Here is a 19942-nt window from a genome sequence, read left to right on the forward strand (position 1 = left end):
TTATGTCAGCAGAGTCATTTGTTGCGAAGGATGAGGCTATACAAAAGTTGTAACCTGGTTTATTTTCCAGAGAACCTAATCCAGTATTTAATTTACTGAGAATTCTCATGACTTTTTAAGTTCTAACTATAGCTGAGGTGCTAATTTACTGAGGCAGTCGATAGAGGTATTGTGGATGGCACATAAATGCAGGGGTGGGTAGTTCAGTAGTTTACCAAATCTTAACCACTTGCCTACAGGGCACTTTCACCCCCTTTCTGCCCAGGCCAAATTTTTTATTTTTTTGTCACATTTTCAATGACAATTGCGCTGTCATGTTACACTACAACCATGTGAATTTTGTATCAGTTTCTTCACACAAATAGAGCTATCTTTTGGTGATATTTAATCAGTGCTGGTTTTTTTTACCAAAAACGTTTTTTTTTTCTCCTGCGCTCATGAGGCAGCACTGATGAGTCACTAATATGTTGCAACTGATGGGTGGCACTGACTGGCATCACTTGTGGGCACTGATTGTTGGCACTTTATTGTAATCAGGGCACTGCAGTTTCGGTGTCCCCTGCGAGGAGATGCCACTGATCGGCACTCCTCGCCATACACTGTCAGTGTGAGGCAATGAGAGACGATTACCGGCCTTTCTGTGTGGGGTGTTTTTTTTTTTTTTTTTTTTTTTTTTTTAAACATGTGACCGGCTTTTTACAGAGATCTTGGTCGCACCATGTCCTAGCAACGCGTCGCGACCACTGCACACCCGAGCGACCGTTTTGCAACGTCGTATGACGACGTCCCAGAGCGAGATCCGCACTGCCCCTCTGTAATTTGACAGTGGGCGGCGGCAAGCGGTTAACTTTTTTTCTGTTTAGTTGGACATTATAAGCCAGAATTTAGAAAACAAATCATTAACTTTACTGCAACACTGACCTGAAGATTAATGTGCTAAAGAGGACATGAGTACCATATAAAATAAGTGTATCTAAATCCAAATACTTCATCAAATATGTACATATGTTCATGTGTACAATTTTGTCACTTAAATTTGAGTAGTCGCCTTCTAGAGCAAAGATCTCCAAACTACGACCCTCCAGCTGTTGTGGAACTACACGTCCCATGAGGCATTATAAAACTCTGACATTCACAGACATGACTAGGCATGATGGGAATTTGTAGTTTCTGAACAACTGGAGGGCCATAGTTTGAAGACCCCTGTTCTAGAGCAAGGATCTCCAAACTACGACCCTCCAGCTGTTGTGGAACTACACATCCCATTAGGCACTGTAAATTTTGACTTTAACAGACCTGACTAGGCATGATGGGACTTGTATTTCCTGAACAACTGGAGGGTCGTTGTTTGGAGACCCCTGTGAAAGGAACTATTTTAAGAGGACATTGCATGAAAATGCAAGTTCAGTTTTATCCCACATCCCAATGTAAAAACCATACGTATTTTTAAAAATTGTTTGCATTTGACTACAACTTTTGGTGCCAGTGACGTCACTCTGCCTCACTATGGAATCCTGGGAAGGCTGAGGATCCCAAATCTCATGAGAATAGATTCCTGTACTTTAATGCATAATATTTACACTACTTGGCAATGGTGTGGGATTTTTTATTTTATATAGCCTTTCCGCTCAGCCACATGGGAATTCCATAGTATACGGTTTGCTAATCTTTTGATGGACACGCTGAAATGTATTCCCATCTTTTGCCAGTATGAGTTGGTTTGGTCCACAATATTGTTTTGTCACTAAGTTCTGCCCTTTAAAATACCTTTTGTATGACTTTGACACCTTGTGGATGTTGTTTATCACCTTTTTTGACTTTTATGATTTATTTTGCTTGGCAGTTTGCAGTTCGCTCTGGTGTACAAAAGTATACAATGACTGGAGCTAAGTGGTTGTTGGAAGGCGGTGACTTATTAAACTGAAAGTTCCTGGTTCTTTGATTGTGTGCCAGGTTCTGCATCAGTAGAAAAAATTTTAAAGTATATTTTGTGTTTTAATTGTTGTATCCTTGTTTGCAGTGACCTTCATAAACTTTTATATTTTGAGCTGAGGCAGGGACAATCATGTGTTCCTTATGTACGGAGCCAGAGGAAGAATCTTGACAAATGTTGCTTTTTATCTGCACTACAAAGTACATGTATTCCTATTCTACATCTGACCAAAATGATTAATATCTCAAGTTCTGAGCCATAGCTGAAAGCTCATTTGGCCATACTTTGTGAGTCACAGGAGTGCAGGACCCATGACGTCAGAAGTTCCAGGCTCTTCAGGGATACCTACAATGTGGGGATCCACCTAGATACCTGACCGGCAGCTAGCTCAGCCTGTGTGCGCTGCAAAGAGCCTGAGCTAGCCACTCCCACCCCCTCCACAGTCCAACTCTCCAATGAGCACTGGAGGGGACAGAGCAGTGAAGACAGCCTTCACTTTGTGCCCAGAGCGGACCTGAGAAATAAACAATCGGCGGTCTTGCTGTAGAGGTGGCGCGGGACAGCTGCAGCATCCGATCAATGCTTTATCTAGTGATTTTATTTTATTTTTATTTTTTTATATTTTATCCCGCATTTCTTCTCTTTTTAACCACTAGCCGACCAGCCGCCGTCATTCTACTGCGGCAGGTTGGCTCTCCTGCGCCAATCGCCGTAGCTGTAAGTCAGCCCTTTAAATAGCTATAGCAGGCGTGTGCACGGCCGGGCACGAGAGAGAGAGAGTGTGTGTGTGTGTGTGTGTGTGTGTGTGTGTGTCGCAAATCCCCATTCTGTCAGATTGTCTGTTCCTACTAGCTAGGAACAGGGATCTGGCTCCTCCTAGTCGGTCGCACCCCCCCAACAGTTAGAAATGCACACAAGGGAACACCTTTAACCCCTTGATCACCCCCTAGTGTTAACCCCTACCCTGCCAGTGACATTTACACAGTAATCGGTGCATTTTTATAGCACTAATCACTGTATAAATGTCAATGGTCCCAAAAAATGTGTCAAGGGTCCGCCACAAAAAATTGCTGATCGCCGTCATTACTGGTAATAAAAATTAACTATAAAAATAGCCCCTATTTTGTAGATGCTATAACTTTATTCACAAACCCATCAGTATTCGCTTATTGAGTTTATTTTTGGTTAAAAAGTAGTTTATAGAGATTTTTGGCCTAAAAGTTAAAAAAAATATTGCTTGGGTGTGTTGTATTTATTTATTTATTTATTTTTTGTTTAAAAATTGTCACTCCTTTTTTTGTTTATAACACAAAAAATAAAAAACCGCAGATGTGATCAAATACCACCAAAAGAAAGCTCTATTTGTGGGGGGAAAAAACATCAATTTTTGGGTACAGCATTGCACGACCACGCAGTTGTCAAAGCGTTGCAGTGCTGCATTGCAAAAAATGGCCTGGTCATTAGGGGGAAAATCCTTCCGGGGCTGAAGTGGTTAATGGTCATTCAACGCTAAAATGTTTCCATTGTTGGTGGGATATGTTGCGCTGAGTAACCCAATGCCTTCCTTTAGTGTTATGAAGCGCCAGTTGTGAGATTCTCACAAACTTGAATACTGGTTCTGTTTGTGTTCACTAGGGATTCTTGGGTCTTTCAAAGTACTGTGAGGTGTGCGAATGTCTCCTGTTGCAACCCCCATAGTATGGACAAAGCTTTTTTTAGCCATACTTCTCTTGTAGGTCACAGGAGTACATTTAATTTTGTTCATTATATCAGTCACTATTGGAGACTGAGAAGCTGTTGGGTAATAAAACCCTTTAGTATCTGCTACAAATGTTTGAATATCAATTATGGAACAGAAGTAACCCTGAAACTTAAATTGTGTGTGTGTGTTTTTGGTTTTTATAAAAAAAAAATTTTTTTTTGGCCTGCCCCCAATACACGACTACAGAGGCTGGGTTATGCTTGCAAAGGTAAACATCTTTTATAAACCCTTTGATCAGCGTTGGATCCCAATGACTACATGTATGTATGTATGTATGTATATATAGATATAGAGAGAGGGTGTTTTTTTTTTTTTTTTTTAAGGAAGCAAATGCTTAGGAGTAAACAAAGTAGCACAGGAGGCGCAATATTCAGATGAGTCTGATCATTTTAGTGATGGTGTAGGCACACCCAACCACTAGAAGAATTTTTTTTTTTGCACAAATTTGTGCAATTACAAAGTTTTTTTTTTTTTAAGTTTAGAACTGATCTTCCCCCTTTTTTTTTTTTTTTTTTGTAGAAAAGTGGGAAAAACGTAAAGCACAACTTAACTACCCCTTTTATTTTTTTGTGGTGTAGAGATTCCCCTCTCCATTTGTAGTAATGTGAACAGTTATCTAAAGTGAAAGAAAATCCCAAATTATGGATTATGTCCCCAGAGCAGAAAAAGAGGGAAATCCTCAAATGGAGACACTAGTACTAGTAACAACCAGGCAATAAGCATGGGTTACTTACCCCACTTAGTGAGATTCCTCCCCTGGGTGAATATGGTGGGTTAAAGATATTCAGCCCTATATAATCTAGAGCAGGAAGAGCCTGGGGCAGAGGAATATGTAGGCGTGTAGCCTTACATATGACTCTTTGTGGTAGGCCTGTACAGACACAAGTGGAGAACCCAGCTGAGGGGAATCTGTAGCGAGCCTATGGAAGAGTTAGGTGGCCATTTTGTTAATTACACTATGGTGAGTTTACTGTTGCTGGAACTGAAGTGAGGTGAAGGTTGAGTTTAAAAGAAGTTGGATTGTGATGTTTCTGCCACAGTAAAAGAAAATCGTTAACGGGCTAATTTCTGGTGGTGTACCGAAGGCCAGGAGAATGTGCGTAAGAGAAGATGGTGAAGTTGATCCCGGCTACAGGTTGTGTGTGTGTGTGTGTGTGTGTGTGTGTGTGCGCCCTATCTGGTTCATGGGCTTAAAGAATATGGGAGATGTCCCTGGCTGGCTCGGCAGGAGCTGGCAGCCAATTGGGGGGGCAAACGATTTCCTCTCGCTTTTTGCACTGTGGGACAGGAAGTGAAGAAAAATATCCCCAATGGCACACAGATGGCAAAAAAAAACCTCAGGGGTTATAACCCTCCCTTAATCCAAAATTGGTGGGAAAAAATGTTTTGCTTATAGTTCTACTGAAAGGGTTAGTTTTTTTTTTTTTTTTTTTTTTCCCCTCAAAGCTCCACTGCCAGAAGTTGCACACTAATGGAATTTATGATTGTTATGGCTTCCATTGATGGGTCATGCTGACCGTCTGTTTGGATGATCCAATTTTCCAATATGTTATGTTTTCATGGATTATTAGCTCTTCGCATTATCAGACTCGCTGTTTATATGCCCGCATCTACATAACTGTTTTCCCGCAGTTTACAATGTCTCTTAGATAACACAAAGGATCTTTAAAGCTTAGAGCACAGAGGTTGATTTACTAAAACTGGAGAGTGGTGAAGATATGCACAATAGCCAATCTGCTTTTAAATTCAGCTCGTTCAATTAACCTCTGACAAAAAACTGGAAGCTGATTGGTTTCTATGCAGAGCTGCACCAGTTTTTGCAGTCTCCAGGTTTAGTAAACCCTAACCCTATCAACCCCACTACCTTTTCAAGAACAATGCATTGGCATGATTTAGTAAGCTATGACCTAAAAGTAATTGTTTTTAAATTGCATAACTAAATCAGTTTTTTTTTTATTTTTTTTTTTTAAGTGCTGAGTCATTTTTAAAGGCTATAGATGGAACCCAGCTGCTGGGCTATAGCATGGAAAAGGAGGGACTGAGGCCCAACCCCCCCCCCCCCCCCTCTGCAGTGAGAGGTCACTGCAGCATCCCGGTGACTGGTGAGAAGGCTATTCACCGATTTGCTGATACTGCTAGCAGGGACTGAGCCAACAAGGGCAGGAAACAAAGTGTGCTTAATAATACCACACCCATACTGCACTCATTCCAAACCTATATTGCAATTCTATTGCATTATATTGAACCTTTACCACAGCTTTACCACAGCTGCCTTGCACCTGTGCCAAGACACCATACCTAACTGCATGCAGATTAACTGGGACTGTCATTAAGAACATTGGCGCACTTAAAGGGCCTCAACGATAGCCGGCAGAAGAACATCTCAAAGGACTGCCCCTCTTGTGGTAATTATATTCATTCTGCAAGCCCCTTTGTTCCCCTGTCCCCTTCCCTACCATCCTCCTCCTTCTGTGGTGGTGTCTTCTTCTTCTGCTTCTGCTGCTTCTTCTTCTTCTCTGCCATTAAATGTGCTCTGGCAGTATAGTTCCAGTGCTCAGTAGATTAAACTGCGCTACTGCTCCACTTGGCCTTGCTACTGTTTATGCTGCTCCGAAGGCCAAATGTCGTCTTATGCTTTAGTGGTAATCACTGTTATGCTACATTCTGTTATGACCATTGTTACCGTATATACTCGAGTATAGGCCGACCCGAATATAAGCCGAGGCCCCCAATTTACCCCCAAAAAAACTGGCAAACTTATTGACTCGTGTATAAGCCGAGGGTGAGACATGCCTGTCCATCCCTGTGTGTGTGTCCGTCCATCCCTGTGTGTCCGTCCATCCCTGTGTGTCCGTCCATCCCTGTGTGTCCGTCCATCCCTGTGTGTCCGTCCATCCATCCCTGTGTGTGTGTGTGTCCATCCATCCATCCATCCCTGTGTGTGTGTGTCTCCATCCATCCATCCATCCATCCCTGTGTGTGTGTGTCTCCATCCATCCATCCATCCATCCATCCCTGTGTGTGTGTGTCTCCATCCATCCATCCATCCATCCCTGTGTGTGTCTCCATCCGTGTGTGTGTGTGTGTGTGTGTGTGTGTGTGTGTGTGTGTGTCCAGCCTACCTTTGTCCCGAGCCTCCGTCCCGTGCCTTGCCTCCTTGCCTCCGTCCCGTGCCTTGCCTCCTTGCATCCGTCCCGTGTCGTGCCTTGCCTTGCCCCCGTCCCGTCCCGTCCCGTCCCGTCCCGTGCCCTCTTCGTCGGCGGCCATTGTAAAGTTCAAAAGCTGCGCCGCCGCCTTCGCCTGTGATAGGCGGAACACTGAATTTCCCAGCAGCCTGTGTTCCGCCTATCACAGACGTCGTATCATCCTCGTCCGTAGTACGAGGATGATACGATGTCCGTGATAGGCGGAACACAGGCTGCTGGGAAATTCAGTGTTCCGCCTATCACAGGCGAAGGCGGAGCCGGAGGCGCGGCTTTTGAATAGAATGGCCGCTGTCTGTCTGCTCGACACGCTGATCGAGCGGGCAGACAGCGATGACTCGAGTATAAGCCGAGGGGGGCACTTTCAGCCTCAAAAAAGAGGCTGAAAATCTCGGCTTATACTCGAGTATATACGGTAATCCATTTTATACTTGCCTAATCACTGTTGAGTGACAATAGATTAAGTTTGCCTTTGCTACCTGGTTTGGTGTCTGTTTTCTTTGATATAGCACTACTATTTCAGTGACTTCCTGTGATGTACGTGTGTACACTCAACCTGGTGTGTCAGGGGGGCTGAGGCTCTTGAAGGATGAGGCAAAGAACAGAGGACCCATCCTATCCAGTGGTTTCTACGGGGGTAGCGCTACATGGGCATTCAATTTTTTTTTTTTTTTTTCTTCACATAATCTAGGTATATTTTTCAAGGCTGGACAGTCCCTCTTTTGTAGCAGTCTAAAGCTTTACCTTTAGATAAGTACAATGGCCACCACAATTTGGTTGATTAAATGTGTGTGTGTGTGTGTGTGAATGTTTCTGTACTGTGAGTGTGTGGATTATGAGAGAAACTGAGACTTTTGCTAATGTATCAAATGATGAGCTTGTTCATATTTGTGTTCTATAAGATTTAGTCTAACTTGGCTAGGTTGAGAATGTGTGTGATTTTGGTTTGTGTGGTACCCCTAGATCCTAATGTTCCCAGTAGACTTGATGTGACACACATGAGGCCTCACTCATTTTCAGAGGTCTTCTAAAGCCCCGTACACACGAGAGGACTTATGTCCGACAGACTTCCGAAGGAGTTCTGCCGGAGTTCTGCCGGACTTTTCGACTGAGCGGACTTGGCCACACACAATCACACCAAACTCCGACGGATTCGAACGTGATGACGTACGACTGGACTCGAATAAGGAAGTTCATAGCCAGTAGCCAATAGCTGCCCTAGCGTCTGCTTTAGTCCGTCGGAATAGCATACACACGAGCGAATTTTTCGGAGGGACCGGGTCCGGCGGAGTTCCGTCGGAAAAATTTGAAGCATGTTCCATTTTCTAAAGTCCGTCAGACTTTTGCGAATCAAAAGTCCGTTGCAGCCCACACACGATCGAATAGTCTGACGGGAATCATTCCGTCGGACTTTGGATGTTGAAAAGTCCGCTCGTGTGTACGCGGCATTACAATACCCTGTATTATAAAACTATATGGGTTTTTTTGGGGGGGGGGGGTTATTTTTTTTACTCCTATCCCTACTTTAGTTTCTCATGATATACCACTGCATTTTATTTATTTTTCTTTAACCATTTGGAACGGGCAGACTGATGGGATGCAATACAAACTATAAACCTCTATCTTGCATTATCTAAAGTGGAATTTAATGATTTTATACCTTGTGTATTTTACATGACTTGAAATTCTTTGACTTTATGAATTGCCTATATTGTACATCTCAATAAACATTCTGACAAATGTCATATAACATTTAATAACCTGCATATTGTGTTAATCCATTAATGACTAGAGATAAGCATACATAGGATACAGGATAAAAGACAAACATTTGAGGTCCTTATGTTCATGCATTAACAGTTGGGAAAAGGTCGAGGTTACAGGAAGAAGAAAAAAAATTATATATATATTTTTTTTTTTTAGTGTTACTTTTTATTGGATTAACAATATCTCTTTTAAAAAATATATTCCATAATCATATAAATTACATACACCATTGCAGCCACTTATACTCAACATGTTTCGCTCTAAAGGAGCTTCTTTGGGAGCTTTATAGTGCTGCATGAAGTTTAATACTGCAAAGAGAATATGTAATATGAACATCATTGATAAGAGAATTGTTGCAATATAATTACAGTAATTAACATTTCAAAATATAGGAATTATCGGGCCAAGAGGAAAACCTATCAATTCTTGAGATGATCAAACAAATCTTCCAAAATCTGAGTTAAGACCAAACGTTGCAACCATAGGGAGAGAAGGCCTCTTTAAAACTATATAAAGGGATTCTTTTAAAGGATATTAGTGTTACTGTACCCAACGGTATTTAAAATATCTAATATAGACATATCTAATTTGTCCAAATGTAAGAAATGACCTTAGTCATCTGGATATATTAAATCTGACCAATGAGTTTCCTTATTTCAAAAGAAAGTCAAGGATGCTGGAATTCATGAGAGCCAATCTGCAGTTGGATTTTTTCCTAAAATTACAGGAAGTTGCCCGCAATAAGAGGAAAAATAACCAGGAGTGGAAAATCTCACTGTTGTATATAGTTAAAGGCTCAGAGATGATCTTCCAGTGAATCAGTCCCACAAAGGAAAAACAAAAATGGAGGTGTATATTATATAAGTGGTTAATTCCTAAGGCACAAGTAAACCACAAATGAATCCGCAAAAAGGGCCAAACATGCACCGCATCCTCCTCCAGGAGCAACAAAGAGCCTGCCCGGTGCTGGCAATTGTAGCCCTCTCAAGCTGACAACAGTGGTTCGCTTGTCCATAGTTTAGTTCCTATAGCTAAACGGTCAATTGTTCTGTACTCACAAGCCCAAGATTGGAAGCTAAAAAGGATTTGTCTTCAGATCATCCACAATCTCTTAAATTCACCTGTGGAAAGTGAATTATACCAATAATGAGATAAAAATAAAAGGTGGAAAACCTTTTTTTTTTTCAAACAAATCATTATTCCACAGCAGGTATGATGCTTGCAAGCAATGATGACATTTTTGAGACGGGCACAGTCTGGCACTTACCAGGTCACAGGGATTAAGATGGGTTGCAAAATTACATTTTGGGGGGGAGGGGGGAGAAACAGGAAGACAGATTGCAAGGATATACTCGGAGGAACATTTCCATATATGTGCTTGATAACTATATAAGACCTTGACTATGAACCCCTACTGACCTGGGTAATGTATGATATACATTAATCAGCCATAACTTTTATGACCACTGACAGGTTTAATGAATAACCATACTTATCTCTTCACATTCCACTGGTGGCAATGCTATTGTATTGGGCAGAAGGTAAACATGTTGTCCCTGAAGCTGTTGTGTTGAAAGCAGAAAAAGAATGGGCATCGCAGTTGTGTTTGGGACTGCACAGCCGCAGTCTGGTCAGGGTGCCCATGCTAACCCATGTCCATGGCCAAAAGTTTCTACAACGGGCATGTGAGCATCAGAACTTGACCACAAAGCAATGGAAAAAATGGAATAGAAGGTGGCCTGGTCTGATGAGCCATGTTTTCTTTTATATTGATTGTGTGTGTTTGTGTTAAGGCAGAGGCAGTGTGATGCTTTAGGCACTGTTATGCTGGGAAACCTTGGGTCCTGCCATTCATATGGATGTTACTTTGACATGCACCACCTACCTAAAATATTGATGACCAAGTATACTCCTTTATGGAAACTGTGTTCCATGATGACAATGGCCTCTTTCAACAGGATAATGCATCCTGCTACACTGCAAAAATCTTTCAAGAATGGTTTGGTTTGAGGAACATAACAAGTTCTAGGTGTTGACTTGGCCTTTAAATTTCCCAAATCTCAATTCTGATCCATGAAGACCCCACCTGGCAACTCGCAGGACTGAAAGGACCTGCTACTGAGAACTTGGTGTCATCTGCCACAGCATACCTTCAGATGTTTAGGGTGATTTAGGACTATTGTATCAAACTGTACCCAAAAGGAAAAATAATTTTTGGTTAGACTTTTGCTTTAAAGGCTAATTTTAACCTTTTCAGGCAGATTTTCACTTTCATATCCATTTCAAATTTCATAATAAATAGAAGCAATTTATATTTCTGGCCCAGCCACCCCAATGTGCTCATTCACAGAAGCTTTGAAATGTCATATTTCATATTGAGATATGTATATCTCTTGTAGGTCATGTGGCATCCAGGAAGCTTTGAATCCCAGAATGCATTGCCTTGCCGCATCACAGAAAAGGGTGATGGGGTATGTTCACTTCATTGTACAATCACCTATAGATCTGCATTGGCTATGTAGCACAAGACTATGTCTGATACCAATAGACCAGATTGCTAAAGTGGGTCCTATTCCATAGTCCTGGTAAATCTAACGGAAATTGTATAATCAGATTGCCTAGTGTATTGCCAACTTTATACAAGTGCGTAGGAGAGAGTAGATGGGGGGGGGGGGGGGGGGCGCACTCAGCTGTCGAGCCCCATTCACATCACCATGTAGCGGGAACTTGCATTCCTGCATGCGTTTTTAATTTTTTTTCTACCATGCTTTTTGTGTGTTTTGTAGAGCATTTCTGAAACGCAAAGTATGCATTTTCTGTGTAGTTTAGCATGTGTTTGGAAATGCACAGATGTGACTGAAGCCTCATTGTTCTTGTGTAAATAAACCAATTTCAGTTTCAGGCCTCATTCACACCTAGCTTACTGGGAGCTCACGTTTTTGGCTAGTTTTTCCTGTGATATTCATAGGGTAGCCTGTTGATTCCAATGGACTGCCCTACATGTGGCAAAGTAGCTCGCAGGACATTTTGGCATGATGCGGGTTCTTGCATTTCTAGCCTTTTTTCTTTTCTTTTTTTTTCTTTCTTTCCTTCTTCTGGATTCAGAGCCCTTTCTTTCCTTCTTCTGGATTCAGAGCCCTTTCTTTCCTTCTTCTGGATTCAGAGCCCTTTCTTTCCTTCTTCTGGATTCAGAGCCCTTTCTTTCCTTCTTCTGGATTCGGAGCCCTTTCTTTCCTTCTTCTGGATTCGGAGCCCTTTCTTTCCTTCTTCTGGATTCGGAGCCCTTTCTTCCCTTCTTCTGGATTCGGAGCCCTTTCTTCCTTTCTTCCCAGAAAATTTTGTGGGCAATTTGTCAGCAGCGGCTGGTGTTGGCGCTTCAATCATCACAGCGCCATGGTTATGGTGTCAGGATGATTGAAGCGCATTATTTCTATTGCATTGTAATATAAAATTGTAATAGTTCAACTCGCCATAATGCAGAATAGGTGGGAGCCCCGAGCGTGTCACTTGCTACCGTCGCCTGCTACCATATGCAGCTTGTCACTTGCCACATCCCCTGCCACAAGATGCAGATTGTCACTTGCCAGTGGCTGTGTCCAAGAGTGAGGGTGGGCAGTGAGAGATAATGTAATCTCTCTGCCCACACCTGCACAGTGATGGCGGTGTTCTATCAGAAGCTGAGCTGTGGTGATGCAGGGTGAGAGATGTCCGAAAGCCGCTACTCACCAGAATATGCAACCAAAGTGATGTTGCATTGCGGCCATCTTGGTACACCCACACTTGTCAGCAGTAAGCCTAGAGTTAGAAGTCGGCAAGCAGACCTCTTTATACACCTACCAGAGTCTTGCTGTTCAGTTATTTTTAACAGTAAGCTCAGCTTATTTAGTGAAATATAAGTTGAGTTTTTACTGTTAAAAATAACTGTGAAAAGCAAGACTCTGGTGGGTGTATAAAGATCTCTACTTGTCGACCTATAACACTAGGCTTAATGTGGACGCATGTGGAAGTACCAAGATGGCCACGACGCAATGTCCTTTCAGTCACACATTCAGAAAGGGATCGGCTTCCTGACAACACCTGCCTGCTCGCTCAGTCACAAGCCTGCCCGCCGGCATGATTGCTTACTCACCGGCCTGCTCAGTCAAAGGCTCATTATTTTCTTGGGGGGGAGCAATTGCCCTATTGCCACCTCCTGGATCTGCCCCTGCAGCCCTATCCACATAGGCTGACATCTGATTGTGTGCAGCTCCTGCACACTCTGCCAAATCTATGCAAGATGAAAGTTAAAGTAGGGAAAAAAAATGTATTTAGTGAGAACGGTGATCACTGATTGCATTGCAAAACTGTGCACCTGAGGAGGTGGGTGGGAGCCAAAGGGGAAGGCAGCTGCAAGGTGTGTACTAATCGGGTCAGCTGGTGAAGTCCCTTCCTGTGTCTAAGGCCCCTTTTTTCACACTTGTGTGACTTTTCCTGCGACTTTGGACATCAATCGCATGACGAGTCATACCCCATGATTCCCAATGATAACCATTCACATCTGTGTAACTTCAAAGTAGTCCCGGTACTACTGTGGTCCGACTTTGATGTGAGTTTACACAGGCAAGCCCTGAAATCATGGAAAAATCATGTGACTTTCAAGTTGCGGCAGTGTGAAAGGGGCCTTAACAGTTTTCACGTCCTAAGGTCTGTCCAGAAAGTAATGGAGAAGAGCGGTGGGGTGTTTTTTATTTCTTTTTAATTTTATTTTTTACAAGCTTGACACTGAGGTAACGGCTGTGTAGGATGAATTAAAAAGAAAAAGAAAAAAAGCCTTTTTCTTTTCTGAAAAAGTACAAGGTGAACTTGTCCTTCTTTTTTTTTTTTTTTTTTTTTTTTTTTTTTTTTTTTAGGGGTATAAATCTGCTCCTGGTAAATATGGTGAAAGAAAATAAAGAACCAAATAAACATGATATACTGTAGATATAGATTCTATAATGTTTTCATATGTAGGTTTCTTAATTCACTGAATGAAAATTTGCTAACGCCCCATTTTCTCTTCTGTTGTTTCATAGGCACAAAAGACACAGTTGCCATCATGATAGGAAACTTGAAAGGGAATGAAATTGTAAGCTTGGTTCGTAATGGCATTCAAGTCACCATGGTGATTGAAGTGGGAAAGAAACATGGTTCTTGGGTAAACCACTATTCCATCTTCTTTGTGTCAATTTCCTTCTTCGTTGTCACAGCAGCTACAGTGGGTTATTTCATCTTCTACTCGGCTCGCCGGTGGAGACACACACGAGCTCAGAACCAAAAGACGGTAAGAACTTTTTTTTTTTTTAAGTGTTAATGATGACCATTGGGCTAATTTCATGGCTTCATACCAAGTTAAAACTCTCCTTCTTCTCCTTGTGTTCCCTTGCTGTCCAAACCGGTAAAATGTCACTGCTGCTCCTCTGCTTGTGATCAAGTTTTTTTTTAAGCGTTTAGCCAGTGAAGGAGAGACCTCCATTATGAACAATTATAGATGTGTTGTCTTGAATCACCTTGCCTTCTCTTCTAAATAAACCTGATTAGTCTCTGAAATTTGAGATATCCCTAAAAGAATATTTTGATCTCTGTACCTCCCCTAACATTTCTAACAATACTTTATGGAGTGCACATAAAGCGGTCATACGTGGTAAAATCATACAAATTGCAAGCTCATCTAAAAAAAAAACACAATGACATAATTAAAAATCTAGAAAAAGAATATAATACTCTGCTTAACCAACATAAAAAAAACACTCTGCATCATTCTTTAATAAATTATGCAATGTTCAAACGCAACTTGACCTATGTTTAACTACACAATCTGAAAAATATATAAATTGGACAAAAAAAAAATGCCCTAAGTCGAGGGTGAGACTTATTTGTTTGTTCCGGGTCTGCCAAGACTGCACTACATCGCGTTACCACTGCAAGCTCCACGCTTTTGAAAAGTTTGTTGAAGTGCCTTTTTGTTGTAAAGGATGTAAGTGCAATAATTTTAAGATTTTGTGTGCTGTTTTTTAATAGTTTTACTATACTTCACTATTGGAAGCACTTTTTATCTTTACATGTGGATTGCAATTGTCTAATGAACACCTTTTGGATTTGTTTGATACCCTTGGGGTATTAAGTGAAACTGCCAAGCATGAGAGTGCAGAGTGGCACTAGACACACATGGTGTGGTGCACTTGGATTTATTTAATTATTCACGGACTTGATTTTGGATCTGTTTCGAATGTTATGGACAATATTATTGATGGCTTTTTTCACGGGATGATTGTTTAGGTTTATTCATTTACTTGTGTGACTATTAGTGCTACTATTTTATTCATTTGAAATCACATAATAACCATATATTGCCTGCTCTTGGCTTAGGTTTGAAACCTCATTTTGTGGTTATGACCGGTAGTAAAGTTTCAAGTTTAATTGCCTAATTGGCCTTATTTTCTAAAGTGCGTTAATGTCCTTAGGTGACGTACCCATTCATAAAACCTGGGATTACTTTAGACACTGTATAATGGTGTTTGAAAACTGTGATGCCACCACTTAATGTATGTCAGGGCAGTGTTTCTCAACCTTTTTATAGTCAAGACACCCTTTAAAATTATGCACAATCTTGAGGCATCTCATTCTAAAATGTAAAAAAAAAAAAAAACTAACAGCAACTGGAGATGATTTACTCTTCCAAAAGCACACTGCTACTGACTAGTATTCCAGTGTTCATCTTCTCCCTAACTAAGCTAGTATGACCCCAGTACTGATGGAAAAGGGGCGGGTAAGGGGCAAACAAGGTTGCTGTGCAGGCACCCGAAGTCCTTATCAACCTATGATGTCATTGGTTGTTAGGACACTGGGACTGGAAGGTTGTAATCAGGCCCGGACTGGCCATAGGGCAGGCTGGGCATTTGCCCAGTGGGCCGAGACCGCGTGGGCTGGGGCCGTCCGCTCCATGGCCTGTTGATGTTCAGCACAGCGGGAGGTAACCGGTGACCGCGGCCTGGACAGCGTTGACACAGGCCTGTGACCGCCGCTCACCTGCCGCCATGCGGCGGCCGTGCCTGTGTATTCTCTGGCGCATGGGCTGAGCTGTGCATCTCTCACACACCGCTCAGCCTCCGCTCTCCACTCAGCTCCTCCTCTTCCTGCCTCTCTAGTTCTGTGTCTGCCACGCCCACACACTGGGGGAGATGTGAAGGAAGCAGACAGCCTGTGCCTGAGCCTTCATTCATGGGGTGAGCAAGATCACCCTCTATCCTGCCTCCCCACTGTGAATTCTGTAGTATTTTAATACACCCCAAGGCATGTTATTTAAAGAATGTGTGTATTTATAATGTTGTGAATCCTGACAGGTTTGCTCATCTCTAGTGCTCACAGAAATTGTTCAGTGGTTAGAGAATGAGACATGTCTCCCAACACATTAGATTGGGGTCTGCTTAATATCGCATCCTGATGTTAATGGTATTAATGATCTCTGTGGGGCACTGTCACAAAAAGAATTGGATGCTTACAGCAGTTGTAGAGAGTCAGCCTGGAACATGACTAATAAGGGGTTAATTTGGGAGGGCAGGTACCCCCCCTAAACCAGCCAATAAAGACAGGAGGACTCACAAATAGGAGAGAGGCTTTCAGTAGCTGCTGGGAAGTCGTAGGGTCATGCTGAAAGTTGGCTTATTGTGGGGAAAAATTTGAGAGGCATTCTCTAGAAACGTATTGGCTGTTTTGTAGTATTGCTTGATTGCGGAGTGTCATACTACATCAACGACGCTCCCATTTCAGCTCGCACTCTGTCAGGGGGGTTTGTGTAGACTCTGATGTAAGGGGGCTCTGTGCGGACTCTGATGTAAGGGGGCTCTGATATAAGGTGGGGTCTGTGCGGACTCTGATGTGGGGGGGGGGGGTCTGTGCAGACTCTGATGTAAGGGGGCTCTGATATAATGTGGGGTCTGTGCAGACTCTGATGTAAGGGGGCAGGAGGAGCTGGAGAACTGCACCGTGAGCAGAGAGTAAAAGGGGGCACTACCTGTAAAGGGACACTGTAATATTTACAGTGCCACTTTATAGTGCTGTCCCCATGATATCACAGTTTTCCCTTGTATATTACAGTGTGGAGGACACCGACATCAGCCACCCCCGCGAATGCCTACCGAAAACCAACCCCCCCCGGATTCCTGGAAAAATTGGCTGCTCAATCTTGTATGCCCGGGCCTATTTTTTTGTCCCAGTCCATGCCAGGTTGTAATGGTGTACAATGGAAACCTGTGGCTTTGTGTAACTAAAAGACTGGCTTGTATACAGTTTTTGTGGCAATTTTTTTTGGCATTTTGCCAAGGCACCCTGGTTGAAAAAAGGCTGCTCTAGGAACATTTTTCTTCATGTTCTGGGAGCAATGCATACATCATATACTGCATCATATATAAATAAAGTTGTGGTCGGCTTTAAATTATATTAAAAATATGCAGATTACAGGGGATACTGTTTGAGGAATGGAACACTCTCTATACCGATATTTTGTTATAATGCTGTAGCGCCGGCTCCTGAAGAGCACGCGTGTTTTTAAAATTTAATGTTGCACCTGAACTGCAGTTTGGTTTGGGTATAATTATTCAAAATTTTGACCTCAGCATCAGTCTGACTGGACTATAGGTTGTTCAGTCTGGCCATAGGGGGCACTGTCTCTTCTGGCAGGCATAGGAACACAGTCTGGTTGGGTGATTTTAAGGTTACTTTCTCTTGGAGTGTCACTCTTGCTGCTCTTTCTGGGAGAGGGTAAAGATGCAGATATCACGTGGTTTGGGGTTCTGGTCCAGAAGTATGCTCTGACTCCATGGTCCTGGTCCTCCTGACCAGCCCCCAGGAAGGCCATGGCCTGGGATGCGGATCCATCCGACTTTGTCTCGGGGCTGGCTAGTCCGAGGCAAGGAAACTAAGAAAAGGATTCAGAGGTGGTCCGGTGCCGTCTCCGGTTGTGGAGAGGCCCAGCAACTTCGTAGTTATCCAGGGGAGGACTCTTCAGAAGAAGGCCATGCACGGGTTGGCTTCTTAGCAAGAGCCTGGTGGGGCTGAAGGACCTAAGTGAATCCAATCTCGTGGGGTATCGCCAAACCGGCTGAACTATACTGGTACCACACAAGTGTTCTACAAGTATTCAAGTTTCCTTGTTCATGTTCTACAACAAAGTCTGTGGCAGACACTTATTCCTGATTTAAGCACCCTGTTGGCTGCTAGGCCTTGTGAGAGAGGGACTATCCAACTTGAGTGAACATCCAGCTGTGAATGGCTATTCTCTGGATTTAGTCAAAGTAAAGGCCCATACACACGATCAGACTTTTTGACAACAAACATGCAAATTATCTGTTTTGGAGCAACATCCCACCGTGTGTACGCTCCATCCGGCAAACTTTTGGTTTTCATTGGACTTTTGTTGGCTGTGCGAACGGACAAACTTTCTGGCAACAAAAGTCCAATGGAGCAAAGTCTGATCGTGTGTACAGAAAACCATAGGACTTTTGTACAAAGTACAAACAGGCATGCTCAGAACCAATGCAAAATATCAAACAACAATACAGAAGTTGACCAAAGGTGGCGGTAAAGAGCAAAAAACCACATGATTTGGTGAAAGTTGGCTGAAAAAGTCCTGCTGTGTGTATGCAATACAAGTTCAAGGCCGATGTCCTTTGTACAAACTTTCCCTTGGATTTTTGAACAAAGTCCTATCGTGTGTGAGGCTTAAGAAAGTTCTTATTGACTTTGACACTAAGAGTACCTGGACTTTTTCCTCCTAACCCTCTGATCCTATATTGAAAGACTGTTCGTTAACTACGTTTTTGCAAATAAAAATCCCTTTAAGTGGATCTGTCGTCAGTCTAAAGTTTCTGGGCCATCTACCACGGGAAACCCGTAGACGCAAATCGAGGTGAACAAGGTAACGGTAAGCCCAATCAAAAAAGAAGCTCCTTCGGGGGTTAGTGCTACACTGCTTTGTTTAATGAGAAAAAAAAGAGGGGCCCCTTCCCCACAAACCTGGGCAGTGGTTGCGGGGGGCTGCGGCTTATCAGAATCTGGAAGATCCTTTTATTTAAAGGGGGGCCAGATCCCCCCCCCCCAATGTGAAGGAGTATAGAGTAAATGGTATCGCTACCCATTCACCAAAAAAGTGTAAAGTGAATAAAGATACTACATGAGTTGACAATTCCTTTGTTAAAAAATAAATCCTTTCTTAAATAGTTAAGGGGCAGGGCCATCCTGTGATGTCCCCGGATGGACCTGCCTTCTTGTGACTTAATTGACCGAGGCATGCTGGGTTGTTGACGTCCCCCAGGGGCCCGGGAGCTTTCACATTGGAGCGGTGCACTTGCAGGAGGGTAAGTCCCGAAAGCAGCTTTTTTTTGTAGTGCTGTAGGAGCAGTGTATACACCACTCCTAAAGCCCCCCTGCCCATTGAAATCAATGGAGCAGCGCCGCCAAACCGCTGGCAAAGCTGCACTTTGCCAGTGGTTTTAACCCTTTTTCCCCCACTAGCGGGGGTTAAAACCGCCCCACTATCAGCCGATTAGCTCTGCTAAAACAATGCCAGCCTTGTGTGAAAGTAGCCTTATGGTTTACTGTCCATACAACACTGTTTGGATTTGGCCCATTGCGCACTGCTCATCAGTTTCTCTAAATACCAGGTTTCCTCGATGTTTAACCACTTCAGCCCCGGAAGAATTTACCCCCTTACAAGAGCACTTTTTGCAATTTGGCATGTGTCCCTTTAACTGACAATTGCGCGGTCCTGCGACTTGGCTCCCAACCAAAATTGACGTCTTTTTTTTTTTTTTTTTTCCCCACAAATAGCTTTCTTTTTTCTTTTGCTATAAACAAAGACAATTTTGAAAAAAAAACATTATTATTTACTTTAAATTTGCATTGATTACTGTAAAAATGTCACTGGCAGTGAAGGGGTTAACCACTAGGTGGTGCTGTAGGGGTTAAGTGTGTCCTAGGAAGTGATTCTAACGGGGGGAGGGGCTTTGTGTGACACATCACTGATCAGTGCTCCTGATTACAGGGAGCTGTGATCAGTGCTTATTTACATTAGCATCTCCCTGTTCTTTCTCATCATGAGACGATCGCGGGTATCCCTGCGGACATCGGGTCATGGAGCTCCTGGCAGGCGCGCGTAAGCCGCCTCTTAAAGGGCGACATACAGGTACCTTAATCTGCCTGTACATGCCATTCTGCCGCAGTATATCTATCTGCATGAGGCGGTTGGGAAGCAGTTAAGCAGCT

General features: G+C 42.9%; 1 protein-coding gene across 3 annotated transcripts in view; it reads left to right on the forward strand.

The window, feature by feature from the left end:
- RNF128 (ring finger protein 128) overlaps positions 1-19942 on the forward strand; it is a 176286-nt gene that overhangs the window by 95048 nt on the left and 61296 nt on the right. For all 3 annotated transcript variants that reach the window (XM_077485122.1, XM_077485039.1, XM_077485095.1), the window contains exon 2: positions 13717-13964. In XM_077485122.1, coding sequence (XP_077341248.1) covers positions 13717-13964 — 248 coding nt within the window. The remainder of the gene's footprint in view (positions 1-13716; positions 13965-19942) is intronic.

This window comes from Lithobates pipiens, unplaced genomic scaffold, assembly GCF_037356315.1.
Source record: "Lithobates pipiens isolate NorthernLeopardFrog02 unplaced genomic scaffold, aLitPip1_a1.2 Scaffold_1, whole genome shotgun sequence".
NCBI lineage: Eukaryota > Metazoa > Chordata > Amphibia > Anura > Ranidae > Lithobates > Lithobates pipiens.